We start from the raw sequence: 20,349 nt of genomic DNA on the forward strand, positions 1-20,349 counted from the left end.
TGTATAAATAGCACCTTAGAACAATGATGATGCAAAGGAGCTTTAATTGAACAAACTGTCCCACGATCATTCAGAGGCAGTGACAAACATTTTAAGGCTCAGTTATGAATTTGTTTTAGAAACATGATGCACACTTTGCTTTTGCATGTTTAGTTTTGGCCCTGAGGACTCGTGGTGTAACAACACAATCGATATGGAGAGATGTATAGATTCAATGATCAATGATTCAACATCGATACAAAGTGAAAACATCAGTCGATGTGATCATCTTTAAGATACGACAGCAAAAAACGAAGAGAGTAGATTGTTTTTAATTTAAACGTCTGAAAGATTTAATGACACAACAGTCCAAATCATATTTTAACAGAGTTTCTGAGTTGGTTAAAAGTTCTATAATATAATATAATCATCGTTGCACTCTTAATTGCAATATTGTCTAATTTCTACAAGTGTTGTTGTGTGTTTGTTGTTTTAAATAACATAGTATATTGTATCCTTAGGCCTGTTTATAGTAACTTTAGTTTTAGTGCCAGTGTGTGTGTTACTGTTTGTCTAACTTGTCCTTGTTCTTGTCCTTGTTTTAAGTGTAGCACGCCAATTTGTTTGTCTGTACATGGAGAGTCATAGAAAACCAGAGTCAAACTCCTTGTTTGTGCCCACAATCTTTGCCAATACAACTGATTCTGATATTGATTGTGGGCCCCTGAATTTAATCAAATTAAAATGGCAGGCTACTTGATATAAGAAAATATAATATCTAGTCCAAAACAACTGATATAATATGATGAAAACTCAATGATTGTGATTTACACTCTTATTAAAGTCGAGGTGAAATGAAAAATGTCATTTTAATCCTTTTAGATCACATCCCCGGTAATATTGTGCATCTGTTTACAATATAGGCCAAAAGAAATACAGAAAATCCATTTCTTCGTATTCTTATATCAAAATCTGATCATTTTTTCTTCTGGTAAAAACTAAATTTCACGAGTGCTTACGTAAGTTAGCGCCAAACAATTTCAACCAATCAATCTGCAACATTTAGCCGCAGAGCACCAAGAACGCTCGGTCAGTTAGCTAGCTACTGCGCTGTGGAGAACATCTGTTTACGCCCACTTCTCAATGATCAAATCAAATCCCTCTCATGATATGTCCCGCGTGCACGTCCTGTTTCACTCGGAAATATGTCACGATACGGAAGCTAGATACTCTCGAAATGCCGTTTCAGCTCGACTTTAAATACACAATCAGACCTGTCTAAAATAATCCGAGGGATCTGCTTGGTTCATAACTTACAGTAGATGCATTTTGGGCCAAATCCATTCAGCAAGTTACTAAGCAATAGTACATTTTGGACTGATCCTTTTACACACCACGTAAGCCTGTGCTTTTCTGGTCTTAGTAGAGACTCAGCTAATAAAAATAAAGGGGAATAAAAGCTTTAAATGTTGTGTAAGCATCAGCACTAATAAACGTCATAAAACTTCAACATGCTTAAGGCCTAAGAGACTGATATCCACCTCTTTTCTCCTGCTCTTCCTGTCTGTGGCAGCTGGCGCCATGCTCCCCCGAAACATGCGAACAGGTGGTTATGACCTCCCGGGGGTGGAGTCAAGCGAAGTGCCTCTCATTGGCTACCGGCCTTTACCACCTGACAGCGGCACCAGCCAATCAAGGAGGGGAAACGGCAGAGATGAATTGGAAACTTCACAGGTGAGTGTTTTTCCCTCTGCCTCATTGCAACGCATCCACCACTGAGTCACTCAAGCGCGTTACAGAGAGAGATAAGAACTATTTCTCACAGCTTTGCTCTATGAAGTCTTTGTGTTGATGTTTGAGTCTCCCAGTCTCCCAGGCTATTACCTACTTTATTAGTTTTTCTTCTGTTCACACAGTAAAGTGGCTCTCCTGGCAGACACAGCTAACAGCATTTAGAGCAGTCCTCAGCACAAGCTGCGTTCGAGTAGCAGTGTCCCGAACAAACAGCAACGTGGCCGGCTGGTTTTCAGAGACCCTGTAGGGATAAAGAGAGGGATGATGGATGTGTGGGTTTCAGAATCAGAATCAGGTTTATTGGCCAAGTATGTGGGCACATATACTTTGTGTTTACTGCTAACCCACCAGGGTGACCAAGACAGTAACTGAATCTATTCAACATAGATGAAAATACACCAGTTTTTAAAGGAATATATTGGTACATAGACTTAAAATTATGGAAGATCGTGTTCGTTAAAGGGCACTAAAACAGAAGCATTATTATTAGTGGTGAGAATCATAGGGTAACTCCAATGCGATACGCATCACGTGGCCCCAGATAACGATAATGTCACAATACAGCGATTCTGCGATTATTGATATATTGCAAGACAATCATATAATGATACATCACGATATTTGATTAACATCTTCGGCCAATTAGTTTCCTTGTTCATGTCATAAGCATCACCGCGAGAAGTCATGAAGTAGGGATGCTGTGAGTCAAAAGCGCAGGCAAATCTGTTTAGAGCGCCAAATATTTGTACATTAAAATATATTGATATTTTGTCCCACCCCGAATTGTTATGACATTTGAGATTGTCAAAAAAATACTGTCCTTATCTGAATGTATGAAGCAAGCTACACCGACATACTGTTAAGAAATGCTCCACGGTCCAAGACTGGATTTTTAGCGATTCGCAAAGTAGCAATATCTTTGGTCCAGACTGAAAAAGCTCAACAACTACTGATTTTCATAAAGTTTCATAGAGACATTCCTGGCTCCGAGAGGATAAATTATAGGGATTTTTCTGATCCTGACTTTCCTCGTGCAGTTCCATGAGGTCTCTGTTTTTTGTGTGCTATATCTCAATTTTATCTATAACAACAATAATCTACTGTTTGTCCACATTTGATCCCTTTTGCTAACTTTGGTGATCCCCTTGCATTAACCTTTAGCGCCACCATCAGGTTCATATTCTATTTTTTTCCCCAAATACTCTGGTTTACTCCTGAATACTTTCCATCAGCCTCTGCTGTACTTAGCGATATTTTACACATGCTGATGCTAAGCTAAAATGGTCACCTATACCTGCTTTGACTCTTGTTTAAATGTAGTGTATTTTAAAGGCATGTGTGTTTTCTTTTATAGATTAAACTGCACATACTCCAGGCTATATCAGTATCAGTGATGATATAAAGTAGAGTTGAATAAGCATTGAGGAAGTGACAAGGTCCATGGCACAGGTGGATTTCCCACGACCTTTCACCTCTGTTAATGTTTAGTGATGACAGTGAGCTTCCCTGGGCCTTATCGTAAGTTTTTCACACGGATGCTGCCGGAACTTCAAACACAGTTTTGACACGTTTTTTATCGAACTTTGAGACTTTCTCCTGCAAAATATATTAAGTACTTTTTTTCAATATTCGTAGCTAAGAACAGGATTTCTATTCTCCTGCATGCATGGTAAATTTCGCAGACCACAGCAGCTATATTAGTAACATTTTCCCTGAGTCACAACGATCTACCCAATGACCTACTCTCCTGCCCCCTCGACACATGACCTGCATGTCTCTCTCTGGTTTTACTTCACACTGAGCCTCGAGAACCTCCTCTCAGCTAAAAAAAGAAGACGCAATGACTCTCTTCCCGTATGAGCAGACTTCCTCCGGACTCGCGTCACATGGCGGCTGCAGGACCTCGCAGTAAATAATGTATATGCTGGTTCGGCCGCTCGATGAGGCGTACACCTGCTTTCCCTATAAACAGTATCCAGTAACACAGGCCGTCTCCAAGGGCAGTCTGTCGAGTGCAATCCAATACGGCCACTTGCTTATTCTTTAATGAGGGAAACTTGGATGTGCGAGTCAGAATACATGAAGTGACAACCTCCAGTGAACAGTGAAGCTTTGAGCTGAAAGATACTCGACACAAAGTGTGTTTTCAGGTTTGATTTCATTGATTGATGGATGTTCAATTCTGACAGCAGAAATGTTCTTGCTTGGCAGTCAGAGGATAACTGTAGGTAGGACAAATGTAGGTAAGGGTTTCAAAGAACAGAAAATCTATAGATAATATAAATATATATAAAGATATATGTGAAGAATTTTCAAAATAAAAGTCTGTCCTCTGAAGTTTGCGTTTAGTGTAGATAAACAAAAATTGCAGAGCAAGAAATTTATTTCTCAAAAACAAACCCCGTCCACACAAGCACGGTTTAAAAAAAAATCCCCATCCAAACAAAAACGCAAAACCACAACAGAAACGCTGTCACGAGAATTCCACGCCAACAGGCGGTGATAAAACCTGGTCATGCAAAGACGAAAACGGAAATCACGACCAATCAAAAGTCCGACCGGGCGGGCTGCAATGGTGCATCGAGGAAGGGGGGAATCATGTGTGGACTGATAGCGTGCATAGCACATGTATGTGTAAACATGTAAAAAGTCCTGTTAGCACGGTTAGAAGCATCACTGTTTTTGTCGCGTCCATCATTTTGCAAGGAATGTCGTCTCATGTGTGACGCCTCACAAAGGAGATAACGGCACACAGCCTGACGTCACGAGCCAAAAACTCAGTTTACCCCATTTACGCGTCTTCTAAAAGTCTTCACCCTGGCCAGAGTTTTACAAAAGATCCGTTTTCAGAGACCTGAAACAGCGTTTGTGTGTGGACGAAAACGCAGAGAAAAAGCTACGTTTTGAATAATACTCGTGTACGTGTGGACATGGCCTTAGAGTAAGCAGGAATACACTTCTGCACTGACAGCAGCTTCAACAGACCAGAAGGGTCCATTTGAAGACTCACTGATGTTGCTTTCACACATACCCACTTATAGGTCAGAGTGGACATGTTGTGACTTGCTTTAGAAAATGTTTGACCCAGTTGCAGTAGTCATGCGTCTGCGCTGCCAAGAGGAATTGTGTTTTCCAATCGTTGGTTCATCAGTCTGTCATATTCCTGAGATTGGTTTATATTATGAAAGGCTCCAGGGAATAGCTTTACATTTGGTAAAATGTCTGCTTGGATGAACAAATTTTTTTGGTGGTGTCAAAATGTCACTATCACTTTATCCTTGCATATAACGCAATAATTCATGTGCTAATTATTTCAAAATTTCATAGAAATTTTTAATAGGAGAAAGTCACATCTAGAAGGTTCCTAGTTCGGATCTAAGTTTGGCCGAAGTGGGCATATGTGGGTTTCCTCCGGGTACTCCGGCTTCCTCCCACAGTCCAAAGACATGCTCGTTAGGTTCATTAGTGACTCTAAATTGTAGGTGTGAATGTGAGCGTGAAAGGTTGTCTGTCTCTGTGTGTCAGCCCTGTGCTTGACTGGCGACCAGTCCAGGGTGTACCCTGCCTCTCGCCCAATGACAGCTGGGATAGGATCCAGCCCCCCACCCCGGTTTCCCTAAACAGGATAAGCGTTATAAAAAAGGATGGATAGATAGAAAGCTATTAAGCGATCGAGTTTGATATCCAAAAGGTAAAAGGTCAACAGGACATCATAGTGTTCCAGAAAAACACTTTTCTGGCCATCGCTCAATGCTGAAGCTCAGGGATGATTTTGACCGTGTATCTAATAGCCTCCACATGTGTACGTTTTCTTTGGAGGAGCTTTTCTGAAGTAATTTGATTTGAGTGGTGGCTCTAGAGAGGAGCACTGGCGCCTTGAGTCAGGCTTTATCTCAAAAAAATCTGTGACAGTGATGTTGTTTTGCCCAAACAATCAAGTCCCAAAATCTTGTCAGAAGACTTCCCCGAAGAATGGAGGCTGTTTTATGTTATTCCAAAAATAGGGCTGTTAATTTACTCGTATTACAATCACATATTGTAATAATGCTCAGCTGTCTTAATGCTGTTTAGTTATAGCTACCTACTGGTTCTTCCCGTAAACCCCTCCTTAAGACTGACAAAAACAAGTTAATGACTCTTATCTGGACATTTCCGCACAAATGATTCAGTGACGTAGAATTGGAGAAGTCAGGTTAAGGCAAAGTTTGCCAACTTTTCCCTAACTGGCAGAACATCACAGGCTGATGATATCTGGCAGGGTAATAATATCCTCTGGAGGATTTTTTTCCCTTTAAGGGGAATAGAGCAGCTTTGACTTTAATGCCACAGAGTTTTACTTGAAAGAGAGCGCAGATAACGGGCACCAGGGGAAGCATAGATGAAAGCGTGAGAAGAGGAGCAGAGAGAAAGATAGGAAGGAAGGGGTCGGGAGTTGTGGACCACTCAGAAAAAAAACAATGGTTATCTTTAAATAAAGCTTCAGAAGATGTATTTATGACCCCTGTTTGTTGGAAAGACATGTGTGGGGTTGTAAATAAGTCTATGTGTGTATTTGTTCAAAGACAAAGCTTTTTAGCACAGGGGAAGCCCGGGTACACAGATTTATTTAAGGAAAAGGTTGGTTGTTTTTTGAGACGGTGGGGTGAAAAAGGAGAGACTGCTTCCTGCCTTTTGCCTTTCTGCTGCCTACCAAGAGCTGACGTAGTTGTTCAGGAGGAGAGGATGGCGCAGATCGACTTGTGATGGAAGGAGAGGGGAAGAAAAATAGCTTCACAACACGACAGCACGTCCTGCTTCCTGTGTTTGTCTCTCCTTATTATGTACTTCCTGCATGCAGCCCGGGGGAGGGGGGACTTAAAGAAGAAGGAGACCTTCGGGTCCTTGCAGAAGATCCAGTCTTTTAAAAAACATTAACAAAGTGTCAGATATGACAGAAACAAGGGTACACATGGGAAAAATCAATATTGGTTTTGGTATAACTTACCAAATAACAGCCGCAGAGTCCTTTATTATGAACCAGAACCCACTCATGCCACCCACCACAGTGCCCTATAATCATGATGCTTATCCAGCAGCCTTTCAGGCAGCTGAACTCCAAACTACACGCCTATTACACTTTGGAAAGTTTCTCCACAGAAAAGAGCGAGTTTCTCTGACCCAGATTCAGCCTGGTTTCAAAAAGCAAACCCAATAGGTGCTCCACTGAATATACTTTTATCTCAAGTATCTCCATCTACCTGCTCAGTCGGGATGAAGAAATGTAGCAAGAGGCTACTTTTATTTTTGTCATAAGGCCCACAGGATCGCTGTGTGCTAAAGGCCAGACAAATGATCAGTTGGAGCTTTGAATCAGTTTCACTCCAATAAGTAAGCTGAAGACTGTGCCTTTAGGGTGAATTATAAAATCTTTATATAAACAAGCTCTATTTAAAGTAATAATCTCAAAGATTTTCATTTAAATAAATGTCTGTTAAGTCTCAATCTATTGCCAGGTATCACAATAGTGACTGAGCCTGTGGCCCACTGATGAAAGCCTTTACATTTGCAGTATTACAGACTGAGTGTCTGAGGCGACATTAGCAGAAAAAATCTCAAGGGGTGCCCAGTTAGTGACGCGTTTTCCATCAGCCAGCAGTGGTTGGTCTGCCAGAGAGGGTAGGCGGAGCTAAGCGGCTGCTTTTTCGGTCTCTGCAAGTGTTGCGAGTAAACAGTAATCTACTATGGCTGAACAAACAAAGAAAAGATGGATGACTACAGATACAACTTCAACTTGAAGTGAAAATCCAAAGAAAAAGAAACAAACTCGACGCTCAGATGAAGACAAACAGTCTAAAAAGGAAAGCGACCGTCAGCGAGGAAAATGTGAGTGTATGTGTGCTCCCGCAATTACAGTTTATCACCATAGGTGCCGCCAAAGACAACAAAACAGATCTTCGAGACTTAATTATTTTTTAATCATTATTATTATGATTTTCCTCAGAGAAAATCAGGCTTAGCTTCAAGCAGCTGTTACTCAGACTGCTGGCTGTCTGCACGTTTATCTATAACACGGTTATGAGTGTGAGTAAGGTTTAGCAGATAAAAACAGTAACCTGTCATATTGTTTTGTGACCTGCATAACCTCATTCAGACTCCTTGCAACAACCGTTGATTTACATTTGAACACAAGGATTAACTTGTACTCCACTTGTGTTTTGTGACAGGAGTTGAAAAATTGGAGTATAAAAGACATTTTTTGGGGGGAACATTGCAAAAAAAATGTTTTCCTGCAATCGGAACATCCGATCCATTTCATAAACCAAAGCTAGTTAAAGTGAAAAAAAAATTAATCCATGAGTTTTAAAATGTACTCCTCAGGAATAAACATATATAAAACGTTTGCAGCCTAGTTTCCGGCTACATTACGTTACTGTTACTGATATTTCTGACTAGCTAGAGGACATGGTGGACAGTTGAGTTAGTAATAAGCCTCTTCTCCTCTTTAGGGATGGACTAAGACAAAAACAGAGCTTAAAGAATAGGGAATATTGCAGCTATAGTAGACGTGTGGACAGACATATAACTGCAACTGAATGCTGTTGCTAAAGCTAATATTGCTCTGTTTGCTCGTTATATAAACGTTTACAGTCCGTTACACTGCCCTCTAGTGGCTAAAAAGAACTTACATTATGGTAGGTCACACGCCAGCACTCACACATTCAACTGTGAAAGCCTCCACCTAGCTAGTGAACATGGTTTCACTCTGCGTTGTCATTAGCTCCTTCTTTAAACACGGCTCACTTCCTGGTTTAGCGGCTGTGTGAACTTTTATTGCTTCTCTTTACAGGCCTCTTAGAGCCCGAACAGCATGTCAGACCCCAGGCTGTAATACTTCTACCTGTTATCAGATGATATATGCTAATTACTGTTTTGCTTAGTGTTATATTAAACCGGATACTCAGTTAAACTGGTTTATCTGCATGGGAAGGTCATCTGCAAATACAAAGAGAGCAGGAGAGCGGAGAGGAGAGACTGAAAGAGAGGGGGTATTGTTCTGGAAATAGCTTCAGGGCTTTGTCTCTCAGTGTGTGTTTGCAGGATAGTGCCTATGCATGTGTCTATTGATAAGGGATTGCATTTGTGTGAGCAGTGTGTCTGTATGTGAGTTTTTATGCGCATACTGCATGTGTGTCTATGGGTAACAGGGTAAAAAGTGGCACACTGCAAATGAGTGTTTTGCTTTCAGTTACAACAGATCCCTACCTCTGTGTGTGTAGTGTGTATGTGTGTGTTTGTATGTGTGTGTGTGTGTGTGTGTATAATGGGTGTGCCCAGGTGATGTAGGCTCGCGGGGGCCGGACTTTAGCTCCTGCTTCAGGTGTGCCTTTGTGAAATAGAGCTACAAGGCGTAGGGGGTCAGACGGTTAAGACATAAACATGCTGATGTAGGTCAACGGGAATAAGAGGCGGTCAAGTGCAGAGAAACGAGGGAGCCACAGATGAGAAGAAATGGAGAAAATACCATGTCTACCTTTATCCTGAAGTTTTCCAGGAAGCTTAGGGATTGCTACCTGTCTGGACTTGCAGAGGTAGAGGTAACTTGTGTGACCATTTTTTCCCCCTCTTTGTGTGTGCGTGTTTTTTGGCTGATTTCATGGGAAAGACAGAGTCACAGACTGATTTACGTAGCAACCAGCACAGATAGCAGCTCGATTAACAGGTTTGATACACAGACTGTATATTTCAGTGCAGCAGGATCTTGTGAATGCAAAGAGCGCCTGGTTGCAGCGTTGACCTTCGATCAAGTCAAGCTAAGGTAATTTGAAAGAGGCTAATAGAGGCTAACATACGCTAATTACACCATAGGTCGAATGTAGCTGAACTCCTGCACTTCTGCTGTCAGCATGAAGGTTATTAACTCATAGGTGGTCTGAGAATTTGCATATGAGAAAGCTCACAAGTCAGTACATTCAATATGACTGAAGCGTCAAACAGGTCACTGGATACATGTTTTTAATTGATTGTCAAATGTGTTTCTAAGATGTTTTTAGTGTCTTTGTTTTGAGTGTGTTTCCATGGTGTTGCTCATGTGCTTAGTAGATCAGATTAACTGACGCATGATGAGTTCAAGCTGTTCAATACAGACTGGAAAGTTTGTCAGACAACCAGAATGACTTCACAGCGTTTTACTCATGCATTATTTATTGTGGAAAAAGTCACGGTTGCGAAAGCGGCGGGGTGAGGAGATGGGTAAAGTGATATCGATCGACGTTTTAGTTACATGCCTGATCTATGATTGAAATGTAAACAAGAAAACAGCCCCACCAACCACAGACAACTCATATCACAAGATTTCAACCGTCATTTTAAGATTGGTTGACAGCTAGAACTATAAAGCAACTAAATTATTCATGATGCTGTTAAAAATGTATTTGCATCAGTCAATCAGTCAAAAGTATTATTAGATAGTTTATATTTATGCAATGTTTAAGCATTATTTTACAGCTATTGGCAGCCGGGTGGAGTTGATTTAAACTACTTTATATAAAGTTATGTAGCTTAGTTCAGTGGTTCAGTGGTTTGGGCCTCTAAAAGGGGTAATAAAATAAATCTTAGTGGTTGCAAAATTATCAGTGGGTTAGGAAAGAAGTAAAATCCCATTTCTACGACATAAATATGCTGTTCTTTCTTGGACTTTAACATAATCTCACCTCTTGAGGTCTTAAACAGTTACAGAACTGAATTAATCTGAGGCCAGTAGAGGTAAAATATCTCTCCCTAGAATTGCTAACAATTCATAGACATGAAAGTTGTCAACATGCCCTGATAACCGTGTTTATTTGCATGGATTGCAAAGACTGGGAACCACTGGTTAAATCTTTAATGCAATATTCTATTTATTTTCTAAAGTGACAGTCTGTCAGGAGCTGGTGTAGCTCGGTGGATGCAGCAGGCGCCCCATATACAGAGCTTATAGTCCTCGATGCAGAAGCCCCAGGCTCGACTCCCGCCCTCGGCCCTTTGCTGCTGTCCCATCAATAAAGGCAAACTGGCCCAAAAGTGTCAATCTGTAAAGTAACTGATCACTGCAGCGCTCAGATAAATGCAAGTATAAAGTCTCTAAACTGCTATTGACTTACTTGAGTATACTTTAGTTTCCTGCACAAAAAGCCTTTATCTCTACAGCTCTGCAGTCTCCAGAGTGTTTGCTGTATATATCACACTTCTTCTCTATCCTAAAGTGCTATGACTTATCTGCTGTGTGTGACATGGCTCGGCTCGGGTGTTTTCTGCGCGTGATCAGAAGACTTGTTAAACAGTTGCACAAATAGATGTTATATATGAAAGAGGAGAGTATAAACTAGTTATGTGGGTTTTTATGGCTTAAAAGTTTTTAGTTTATAATATATGTAAGACTAAAATTCAGAATCTTTGTTGCTGAGATGATGATTTTTTTATCTTCTGCACACAAGTACAGAATTTTCATCATACACAGCGGCATTAATCATCATTTATAACACTAGTGAAGCACATGTCCATCAATCAAATGAAGAAACCCACATTTGTTGATGTCCGTTTAAAACTTTTCTCAAATTTTCAGTGTTAATGTTTCATCTTTAGTGTCATTAAATTAGTTGGTATAATGGTTCAATAAGGGAACATTTGTTCTAATGCGGTTTTTGTTCTCTTCTGCAGGCAGAGCCCTCCCCAATGAAGACCACCTGGTACTGTCCTCTGGATCTGGTAAGGCCAGCTGCGTTGTGTATACAGTAACATGTGCCTGTGAGTCAGTACCAGAATAAAATAGGGTAACTGTGTCAGGGACTTTCCCCGAGGCTAAAACAGTTTGTTCGAGCTGCGTGTAGCGTGTGAGGAGTCTGTGTAAAAATAAGGCATAAAATCGAGCTGCTTTGAACTTTCATGGATATTACGTGTCTCTAAAAGAACAGATTATATCTTTAAATGAGATCTAATCACACAAGTTTGGTAAGTTCAGTGACAGGATGAGGTTAAATGTACAATTTGTTCTTGGCTTAATTCAGCAAAACAGATTTATACCCCCAACATCAAGTATCTTGTACAAAACTCAAAGTTTGTTCGGATGTTCTTTGCTGCTTTAACTTGGTTTCTCTGCCCTACAGTCCACTGTGGTGGAGGAAGAGGAGGATGGAGTGATCTACACAGTGGTCGTCAAGCAGCAGCATGGTGCCCTCAATAATCCAGTGGTAAGTCATGTTTGGCTGACTGGACACAGCGTTTGAAAAGTCCTCCATCTTGTCGTAATATTAACTCCCATTCTTGTTCTCCCTGGGCCTCTTTCCCTTCCTGTCTTCGTCCAGTCCTCAGTTACTCGCTCCCAGTGTGTGAAAGCAGGCACAGAAGAAAAGCTGGTGCTCCACCTCCTCCACTCCTTTTCCATGGGAGACTCCTCTTTCATCACCATCTTCCTTTCCACATATCGATCCTTCACCTCCACGCAGAGAGTGCTGGACATCCTCACTGACAGGTGGGAGAGAGTTTATCTCTCGTCTGTACAATTACTGAATGTTTCTTTTCTGCTAAGAGAATCTAGTTGTCAGCGCGGGTTTAAAAACATAAAGGAAATAACGGGTTGAACAATCGGTATGGTAGCAATTCAAGACGCAATGATGCACAGCAGCTGTCAATATCCTGTCTGGTTTGGTTTGTGCTGAGTGAAGCAATGAAATCTCAGACTGATCCAGTCCAGTGGGAACGTGAATGCAAGAAGACAAAAACTAGTCAAATCACAGTCTAAGGCTTTGCTCGCTGCTTTGTGGGGCTGTACTTATGCAAGGCAGTGACTTGAGCTAATGTCAACATGCACGTTCACGTCCCACTAAGATATGCTATCCTGCTAATGTTTGGCAGGTACAGGTTCAGCAAACTTCCATAGTATTTAGTTTGACAGAAAAGATTAAGTACATCCGAGTACAAGCTTGTCAGTGGTGGGTATCCCAAAAATACTAGCATGTTTTATAAAGCCAGCATGCTTTCTTGGCTATTCTGACCCACAATCCTCTTCACTTGGAAAATATGTCACATTGGATACAACAACTAGCAAACCAGGCCAATGCCATTTACTATGTCCAAGGAATCCTTTTTTTTTAATTAAAATATTTATCTTATTAACTGTGACAGATTTTCAGTATCAGCAAGAGGGTCAAAGTTCAAGGCACAATGTTGTGAGAAGTAGTATTAATTTAACTATGTACTTTGCAAGGGCGGCTGCAGTTTGTGCTATAGTAAAAAGAAAGTATGCAGTTTGCAATGCAGGGATAATGTTGACCATATTAACCGTCTTTATTTAATGTGTTAACATGCTAAGAGAATTGGCACTAAACACAGTGTAAGCTATTGGGGGCATCAATATTTTTGCAGGTGTTTGGTTATAAACCAACAAGTATCCTTTAAGTAACTTCTTGCTTTATGGTTTGCCGGGATGACAAATGAGTCACTAAATTGACTCTGATTAATCCTGAAGAGAACATACAGTAGATGTCTTAATCATGGAAATACATCCAATAGTTACTGAGACATCTAATTCAAATCCTTAAAGGTTAACGCTAGAGGGAAAATTCAGGGATTGGGTTGGAACTGTGCATGTTTGAGCAAGATTTTATGACAATCCATCTGATAGTTGTTGAGATATTTCAATCTCGAAAAGCTGTGGACTCACCAACAAGCATCTTAAAGGCCCCCTCCTGTGAAAATCATGTGCTACAAGACATATCAGGGACAACATCAGCAGTCATCTCCATGGCTGGGCCTGTCTGCTTTTAAACTGCAGTGTACCAAGGACAGGCTGAACAACTTTTTCAGATTGGCAGGTTTGAGACGTCACAAACCTAAGGAGCCAATCCCGTCACCCCATGCATATCATTATGTGCAACCACTTCAGCGATGCAGGAGCCAGCTGTAACCGTCATTGTAATCTTACGTTAACGCTACTACTACTTATTACTACATTTCAAGCTAGCTAAGTTTGAACAAGTTGCCACTAAACGATGGCAGAGACGTGATCTGTTTCCATGATGGAGGGGCGGTTGGAAAAGGGCAGGGACTATGCAGATACAGGAATGTTTAATGAGGGAGAATGAGGAGATGACTTTGGAGGATTTTTACAAGATAATTCAACTTATTTTGCAGAAAAAAACAAATATCACACACAATTTATTATTTCAAGCAGAGCATGAAACATGACTGGAGCTGGCCTTTCAGGGCCAAACAGCACGCCTTTTGAACAGAAAATTAACTGTACCTCCTTTTCAAGATAAGCAAGTGTTAATTTGGCTTTTAGATTTGTCTTCAAGCTGAGTCTAATTTAGCTGCAATCGTGTAACTTAATTAAGTCACACTTCAAAATGCAGGAAGCACCTGTGTGCTTATTCATAGTAACTGCAGCTCTGCAGTGTTTCTTTAAACACAACCTGCCTGTGAAGTCTCCTGGTTCTGTTATAAAGTCTTTTTTAATTATGGAGGCATTTTTATGAAGCACCTGTTTGGAAAGTTCCTCAGGAGGGTGAGTTTATATTTGAAACACCTTTGTTAAAAAGCACATGGAGAAAAACAAGCTATATTTATCACAAAGCACAAGTATTATTTAGGACACAGCAGATATACATACTTGAGCTGAATGATTTGAGTGTGTCGTTTTCTTCTGCTCCGCTAACTTCTTCTTTTTGTTCACAGATTGGAGAACCCGCCCGGGGAAAGTGAGAGGAGCCAGACGAGACAATCTTTCAACAAGTGAGTGTTTGAAAATGTCATGAAACATCTCTGTGCAACTTTTAGAGAGGCATGCTGTTTGTCTCTGTTACTCTGATATAAGTGTCGCTGTGTGCCATATAACTACATCTTTTAAAACGAGACCATTACACAAGCATAGACCAGCAGAAGACACCAGAACCAAAGACACCAACAGGAAATGCAAACCTTCTCAGTGAGCTATCTGGCGTAATTTACTAGATTTTTGAGATGAAGTAAATGGACTGCACTTATACAGCGTCCACTCAAAGCGCTTTTACACTAAATGTCACATTCACCCTTTCACTCACACATTCAAACACGTAAAGTGCCCAACTGTCAATAAGTACTAATCACATGCACACACCGATGGCTATGCCCAAGGTGACTTCGACATGTAGACTGTAGCAGTCAGGGATCAAACCGCAAACCTTCCAATTGAGAGACAACCGACTCTGAGCCACAGTCACCCCTAAATACAATAAAGAGGGTTACGAAATAAACCCTAATTACTACTTAATTGTTGTGACAGCTAAAGGTCTTTTCAAACGGGGGGCGATTGACGCGCTTAGTCATTCATTTTCAATGAGTGGGCAGGAAGGGAGGCGCGAGCAATCTGACAGCGACAAGCGGGTGTGACCGTGTGAAATTGTCGCGCTCGTGCTCTTCTCACGCACACGCCTGCCCATTGCCAGAGTTGACCGTTCTTGAACGTTGTCCCACGCCTCGCGCAGTAGTAGCCACAAACACAATGGATGAGAGACTGATGCTTCCTGTTTGTGTGTTCCCGAAGATATATAACCACTTTTTAAATAGTTACCGGGACATTAACAGGAGGGTGCAAGACCGGATATCAAGTAATGCATCGTCGTTTTAACTTAAGCCAGGCTATATGTTACGCTAGCTAGCTTTAGCTATCAACAATAACAGTCTGTGGCTGGCGTTAAAGACTAGGGCAGTAGTGCGCAGAAGCCGTTTCCATGGTTACCACAGTTAGAGCGCCTGGAGTTTACTCGTGGAGCGTTCGTCTGCCTGTCTATTCACGTGAGGAGCGCAGTGAGACTCCGCGATCCTAGCGGGTACGCAGGCGGAGTGTCGCCCCCCACGTCTGAAAAGACCTTTAGCCTGTGCAGTCTTCACTCTTGTTTTTGGTTAAACTGGCTTTTTAGCTGCTAAATGCCCCACTATAGCTAAAGTTAGCTGCTAACTTTGTCAATTTGGTGCTGGGCAGGTAGGGTACAATGCAAAAGCAGCTGCCTACTGCTGAAAACAGTCAGAGCGGTGAGACAACCTAAACAAGCTGAAAGAAACTACAGTGCTCTGAAGCACTCTCTGTACAGGCTGCTTCTTTTATATCACACCTGAAGACATGATACTTGTGATTTATAATGATTCATAATGAGGATTAAGGGTGTGAATGTGAAGCTGTCAATCTTGTTTTTCATAATGTGTATAATTGGTATTTAGACAAGTACCAATGTAACCAATTAAATGGTTCCCTCCAATGTCATCCCTGTTTAATCAGTAATTAAGAGATATTATCATTATTATCATCACTTCTATCATTTGAAACCTGCACTCTGCATTTCCCAAAAGAGGTCCTTGCTACTGTTGGTGCGACTTACCTGCTGTAATGGAAAGCTTTTCATTGCAAACAGGCGAACATTCAACCTCTGTTAACAGAAAACAATCTTGATCCGTTGCTTCCAAGAAATGATAGACTCATCTCTAAGCTCCTTTTCCTGGCTAAACCCCTTGAGAACGTGGTTTCTTGGGAACTTTTAAGATTTGTCAGAAAATATCAATATATTCAATCAATTCCAATCTGCAACGGCTTGTTTATCTGCTTCTGCAACTGCTCAGGGTTTAAAACAGAAACCGATGCAGGTTCCAATTTTGCTCCGACACAAATGTCTTGAGGTCACGGCTAAAAGACAAAAGATTATAAGGTTTTAGAGTTCGGAGTAACAACCTCGATAAAGCCCTGGAAATGCTCAATCAGTGTGAACATCGTGGAGGAGAGGTAGAATTACTTCTTCCTGTAACATTTGTCCCCTCATTTCTGCAGAGCGGTGTGTACAGTGTTCAGCACGTGGCTCTCTGAGTATCCTGAAGACTTCAAGTGTTTGGGGGAGCCCTCTCGCCTGCTGCGCCTGGCTCCCCTCTTCCCCCAGTACTCCTCGTCTGCAGCCGACCTCCGTGCTCGCCTCCTGAGGATAGCCGAGGAGCTCAGCGAGAGAGCCCTGCTCCCTGACGCCCGTAGAGGTTCGTATTTTAACCGGGGTTTACATCACAGGGTTGACTAGGTTTTTAGTAGGATGGCTAGGTTTGCATTCGAGGAAATATTTAAAACAAACTGCTTTAGAAGTATATTTTTCAGTCCAGTTTTTTCCGGTGTCCTTTTGAACTAAGGAGCGGCTAGAAGGTTGATTTATGACTTAATACCTACAGAACTAATGACATTCCCTTCAGCCTCAAGCATGCTGTGTATTTGGTGCTATTTAAGTAAATGTTAGCATGCTAACATGCTAAAAATAGTGAACATGATAGGCATTACATTTGAGCATGTTGACACTGTCATTGTTAGCTTTTTGAGGTCTTAGCATTAGCATTTAGCTTAAAACACAGCTGTCTTAGTGCAGCTCCAGATCCACGAGCATTGACTCTTAATCTTGTTTTCTCGTATCCTAAAATCTCCAGGTCATGAGTGAAATATATTGCTATCTCAAGACAAAAGATTCAGTTATTATCTCATTAAAATGAGATCCAATTTCCTTGTTTTTTCAAAGATAACAAAATAGCTAAGCTTTTATCTTGAGAAAACACTGTTTTCTGGAGCTTCATTTTTACACTGCACACAGTGGATCACATCAGCAGGTTTAAGAACAACTAATTTCTGCAAATGACGGTGTAAAAAGATATATGGCACCTACAAACAAAGGTGTGTCTTCTGTTTATAACCCAGTTTTATGGTACAGCCTCTCTCTTTGCAGATCAGACCGGTTTCACCAGCTCTCCTCCTAACGCCTCCAGGTTTGAACCCACCAGCATCCTGGGCTTCCCTGCAGCGCTCATCGCCGAGCAGCTCACCAAAATAGAGACAGTGAGTTTTTGTTTAAGCCTGAACATGTTTTTGTTTTGCCGAAATATTAAATAATGGTGCAGAAATTGAAAAGATTGCCGGTGCCGTTTCCCTCGTTGTTACATTAAGCAACAGTCTGCTGTCCATCATATTGGCTTTCCTTTTGTTTCCATTCTGTTTTCACTTACTGCAATTTAAGAAATATTTATGTATGAGCTGGAACAAAACAGAAAAATCTTGTGTTTCATTAACGTAACAAGCTGTTATTTATCTATATCCTGTCGTTCATTAGGAGCTGTTTGTCCGTCTGGTCCCGTACCACTGCCTCGGCTCACTGTGGTCTCAGAGGGATAAGAAAGGGAGGGAGGGCGTTTGTTGGTCTGTCCGGGCCACCGTACGTCAGTTCAACAAGCTGGCTAATGCAGTTTTAGCCTCCTGCCTTTGGCCCACGAAGCTGCGCAGCCAGCAGAGAGCCCGACTGCTGGAGAAATGGATTGGCGTTGCAGAGGTCAGTATGCTGAAATCAAAGGTCAAAGCTATTAAAACGAACAATTTTAAGCCACTTATATAAGCTAGAACTGGAATAATGGGAGTACATCTCGAAGGGAAATTCATAACAGTATGTCACTTGGGGTTTCGAGCCTTCCAATACCCTCAACTGTGCCTTTTCCAACAATAAACTCCCATTAATCCCCTAACCATAATCCTATTCTCAGCTCTGACTGTGCACATACCATCACAAATTCACAGTGTGCCTGGTTTCTGCTGTGACTGTTCTAGTAATTTCACTTTAATCTGTAGCAGGGAGCAAACACACAAACACAGCCTTGATTCATGGTTGTTTTGGGGACAGAACAGCAGCATGTAATCTAATAGTGCTCTCTCTATTTGAGTGCACTTGTTGGTCAACGACTTTATCAGAAAAAAAGGAGAGAGTGTTAAAAATCTGCATATTTTTGTGTGGAAAGTACACCGTCAGTGCCAGTAAACCTTTAGTAAATAGAGAAGAAATTTAGTCATTCCTGTGATGAGTCAAACTGTGATGTACGACCTCAAGGCACACAGTGAAGCTTTAAATCTGCTTAAAAACTGCAGCATTATCCAAGAGAAATGTGGATCAACTGAGCTCTGTAACACTGTTATGGTAATTATGCACAACACAAGTTTGTTTTTAAATATTGACGACCTCACAGCATCTTCAGGATCTGCTCAATCACACACAAACATAAACACAAACATCCTGTCCCGGGTTGTTTTGGTCACATGAGCTGTTCCTTGCCAAGTCTCTTTATCTGTGAATGAAACACAGCTCCTCTCCAGTATTCCTGCATGAAGCTGCAGTTATCATCACACACACACACACACACACACACACACACACACACACTATACCGACACTAAATCCTCTTTGGCAAAGTGAGGCATCACCAGTTTCCTGCCAAAGTGGCGTCCTGAGCTCTTCCCTGGTTTCTTTTGGGACAAACCTCTTTAGCAGTATACATTATTCAGCGCTTCAGACCGGCACTGTAACTGAGCACCAGCCAGACCCTCACCCACAGGTGTTCTCAGTTACAGTGCGAGTGTGTGCGTGCATACAAATGTCTGCATTCATCTGCATGTGTGCTTCCAACAGGAGTGCCGAGCCAGGAAGAACTTCTCCTCGCTGTACGCCATCGTGTCGGCGCTGCAGAGTAACCCCATCCACAGGCTGAGGAGGACGTGGCAGGAGACTGACAGGTCTGCAGCCCAATAAAAGGAACTAGGTTAAAAGAATCAGGCCTTTAATGCTGTATTACCTTTTGCACTGAACATTTCTATTTTGCTGTCCTTTCTGATTGCCTTCCATCATAAAGTAAAGTAAGATACGTGGTGTGCAAAACTAGTGCTTTGCAAAGTGCATTGGGCTGTGCAGCTCTGTGGTTACAGAGTATGAGAGTTATTGAGGACCTGTGTGACCCTCTGCTGGTGATAGAGGAATTGCAGCTGCAACTCAGGTCTCCAGCAAATATTAGGTTTGCTATAAGCTGAAAGAAACAATGATGTTTTAGTGTCAAAGTAAAATAATTAATTGTAATAAAAATTATAATTTTAATGGGTCATATGTTTTAATCACCCTCCCCTAAATAAAGTATTATATTAACTGTAAATAAAGTAATGAGTGGTTTGGACCAGGAGGACAAACTGTGGTACAGGAAATTGCTGTCACTCGCTAGAGACTGTATTTATCAAGCTCTTAGCAACCTTGTAAATAAATCTGAAGTAGACCACAAAAACAAGCAGAAGAAAAAAAGATTCCCCTTAACAAAAATGCTGCATCAGCAGTCCACAAAAAGTGGACAACTTCTCAGTCACAACATCGTCTCTGAATCAGTATATTAATCATTACTTACAGAACCTTTATGTAACATTTATTACACAATTTATAATAATTTTTAGCTAAATAATTCTCAAATATAAATGATCATTAACTGTAAACTAACTCGCTGTTTTGGACACTTTACAGGGAGGTGATAAGGAGATACGAGGAGCTGTCGGAGATATTCTCAGAAAAAGACAACTACTCACAAAGCAGAGAGCTCCTGAAGGAGGTGAGTGTGTGTCAAGACAAAATGCACAATGGGAATGTACTGTACTGTATGTTTTTAGAATAGTCAGGGTCGAAAACAGGAAACAGGGCTCAGAATGACGACAATATTTACTTTACACAATTTAAACAGAGCAGGTTCAGTGAGAAATCTGATCTTGTATTT

At 41.3% G+C, this 20,349-nt stretch overlaps 1 protein-coding gene across 5 annotated transcripts in view; it reads left to right on the forward strand.

Moving 5' to 3' along the window:
* The window catches only part of rgl2 (ral guanine nucleotide dissociation stimulator-like 2), a 33,034-nt gene that overhangs the window by 2,000 nt on the left and 10,685 nt on the right, over positions 1-20,349 (forward strand). Inside the window, exons 2-11 of one of the 5 annotated variants that reach the window (XM_069655723.1) lie at positions 1,553-1,713; positions 11,449-11,496; positions 11,895-11,978; positions 12,093-12,259; positions 14,464-14,520; positions 16,586-16,782; positions 17,496-17,620; positions 17,892-18,107; positions 19,233-19,336; positions 20,103-20,187. In XM_069655723.1, the coding sequence (XP_069511824.1) occupies positions 1,561-1,713; positions 11,449-11,496; positions 11,895-11,978; positions 12,093-12,259; positions 14,464-14,520; positions 16,586-16,782; positions 17,496-17,620; positions 17,892-18,107; positions 19,233-19,336; positions 20,103-20,187 (1,236 nt within the window). In that variant the 5' untranslated portion in view covers positions 1,553-1,560. Of the gene's footprint in view, positions 1-1,552; positions 1,714-9,175; positions 9,348-11,448; positions 11,497-11,894; positions 11,979-12,092; positions 12,260-14,463; positions 14,521-16,585; positions 16,783-17,495; positions 17,621-17,891; positions 18,108-19,232; positions 19,337-20,102; positions 20,188-20,349 lie in introns of those variants that run through there. The other 4 variants (XM_069655724.1, XM_069655725.1, XM_069655727.1 and 1 more) reach the window with 4 other exon arrangements.

The sequence above is a fragment of the Semicossyphus pulcher genome, unplaced genomic scaffold (assembly GCF_022749685.1).
Source record: "Semicossyphus pulcher isolate SPU_LCO1_2020_fin unplaced genomic scaffold, fSemPul1.0.p SCAF_9, whole genome shotgun sequence".
NCBI classification, from domain to species: domain Eukaryota; kingdom Metazoa; phylum Chordata; class Actinopteri; order Labriformes; family Labridae; genus Semicossyphus; species Semicossyphus pulcher.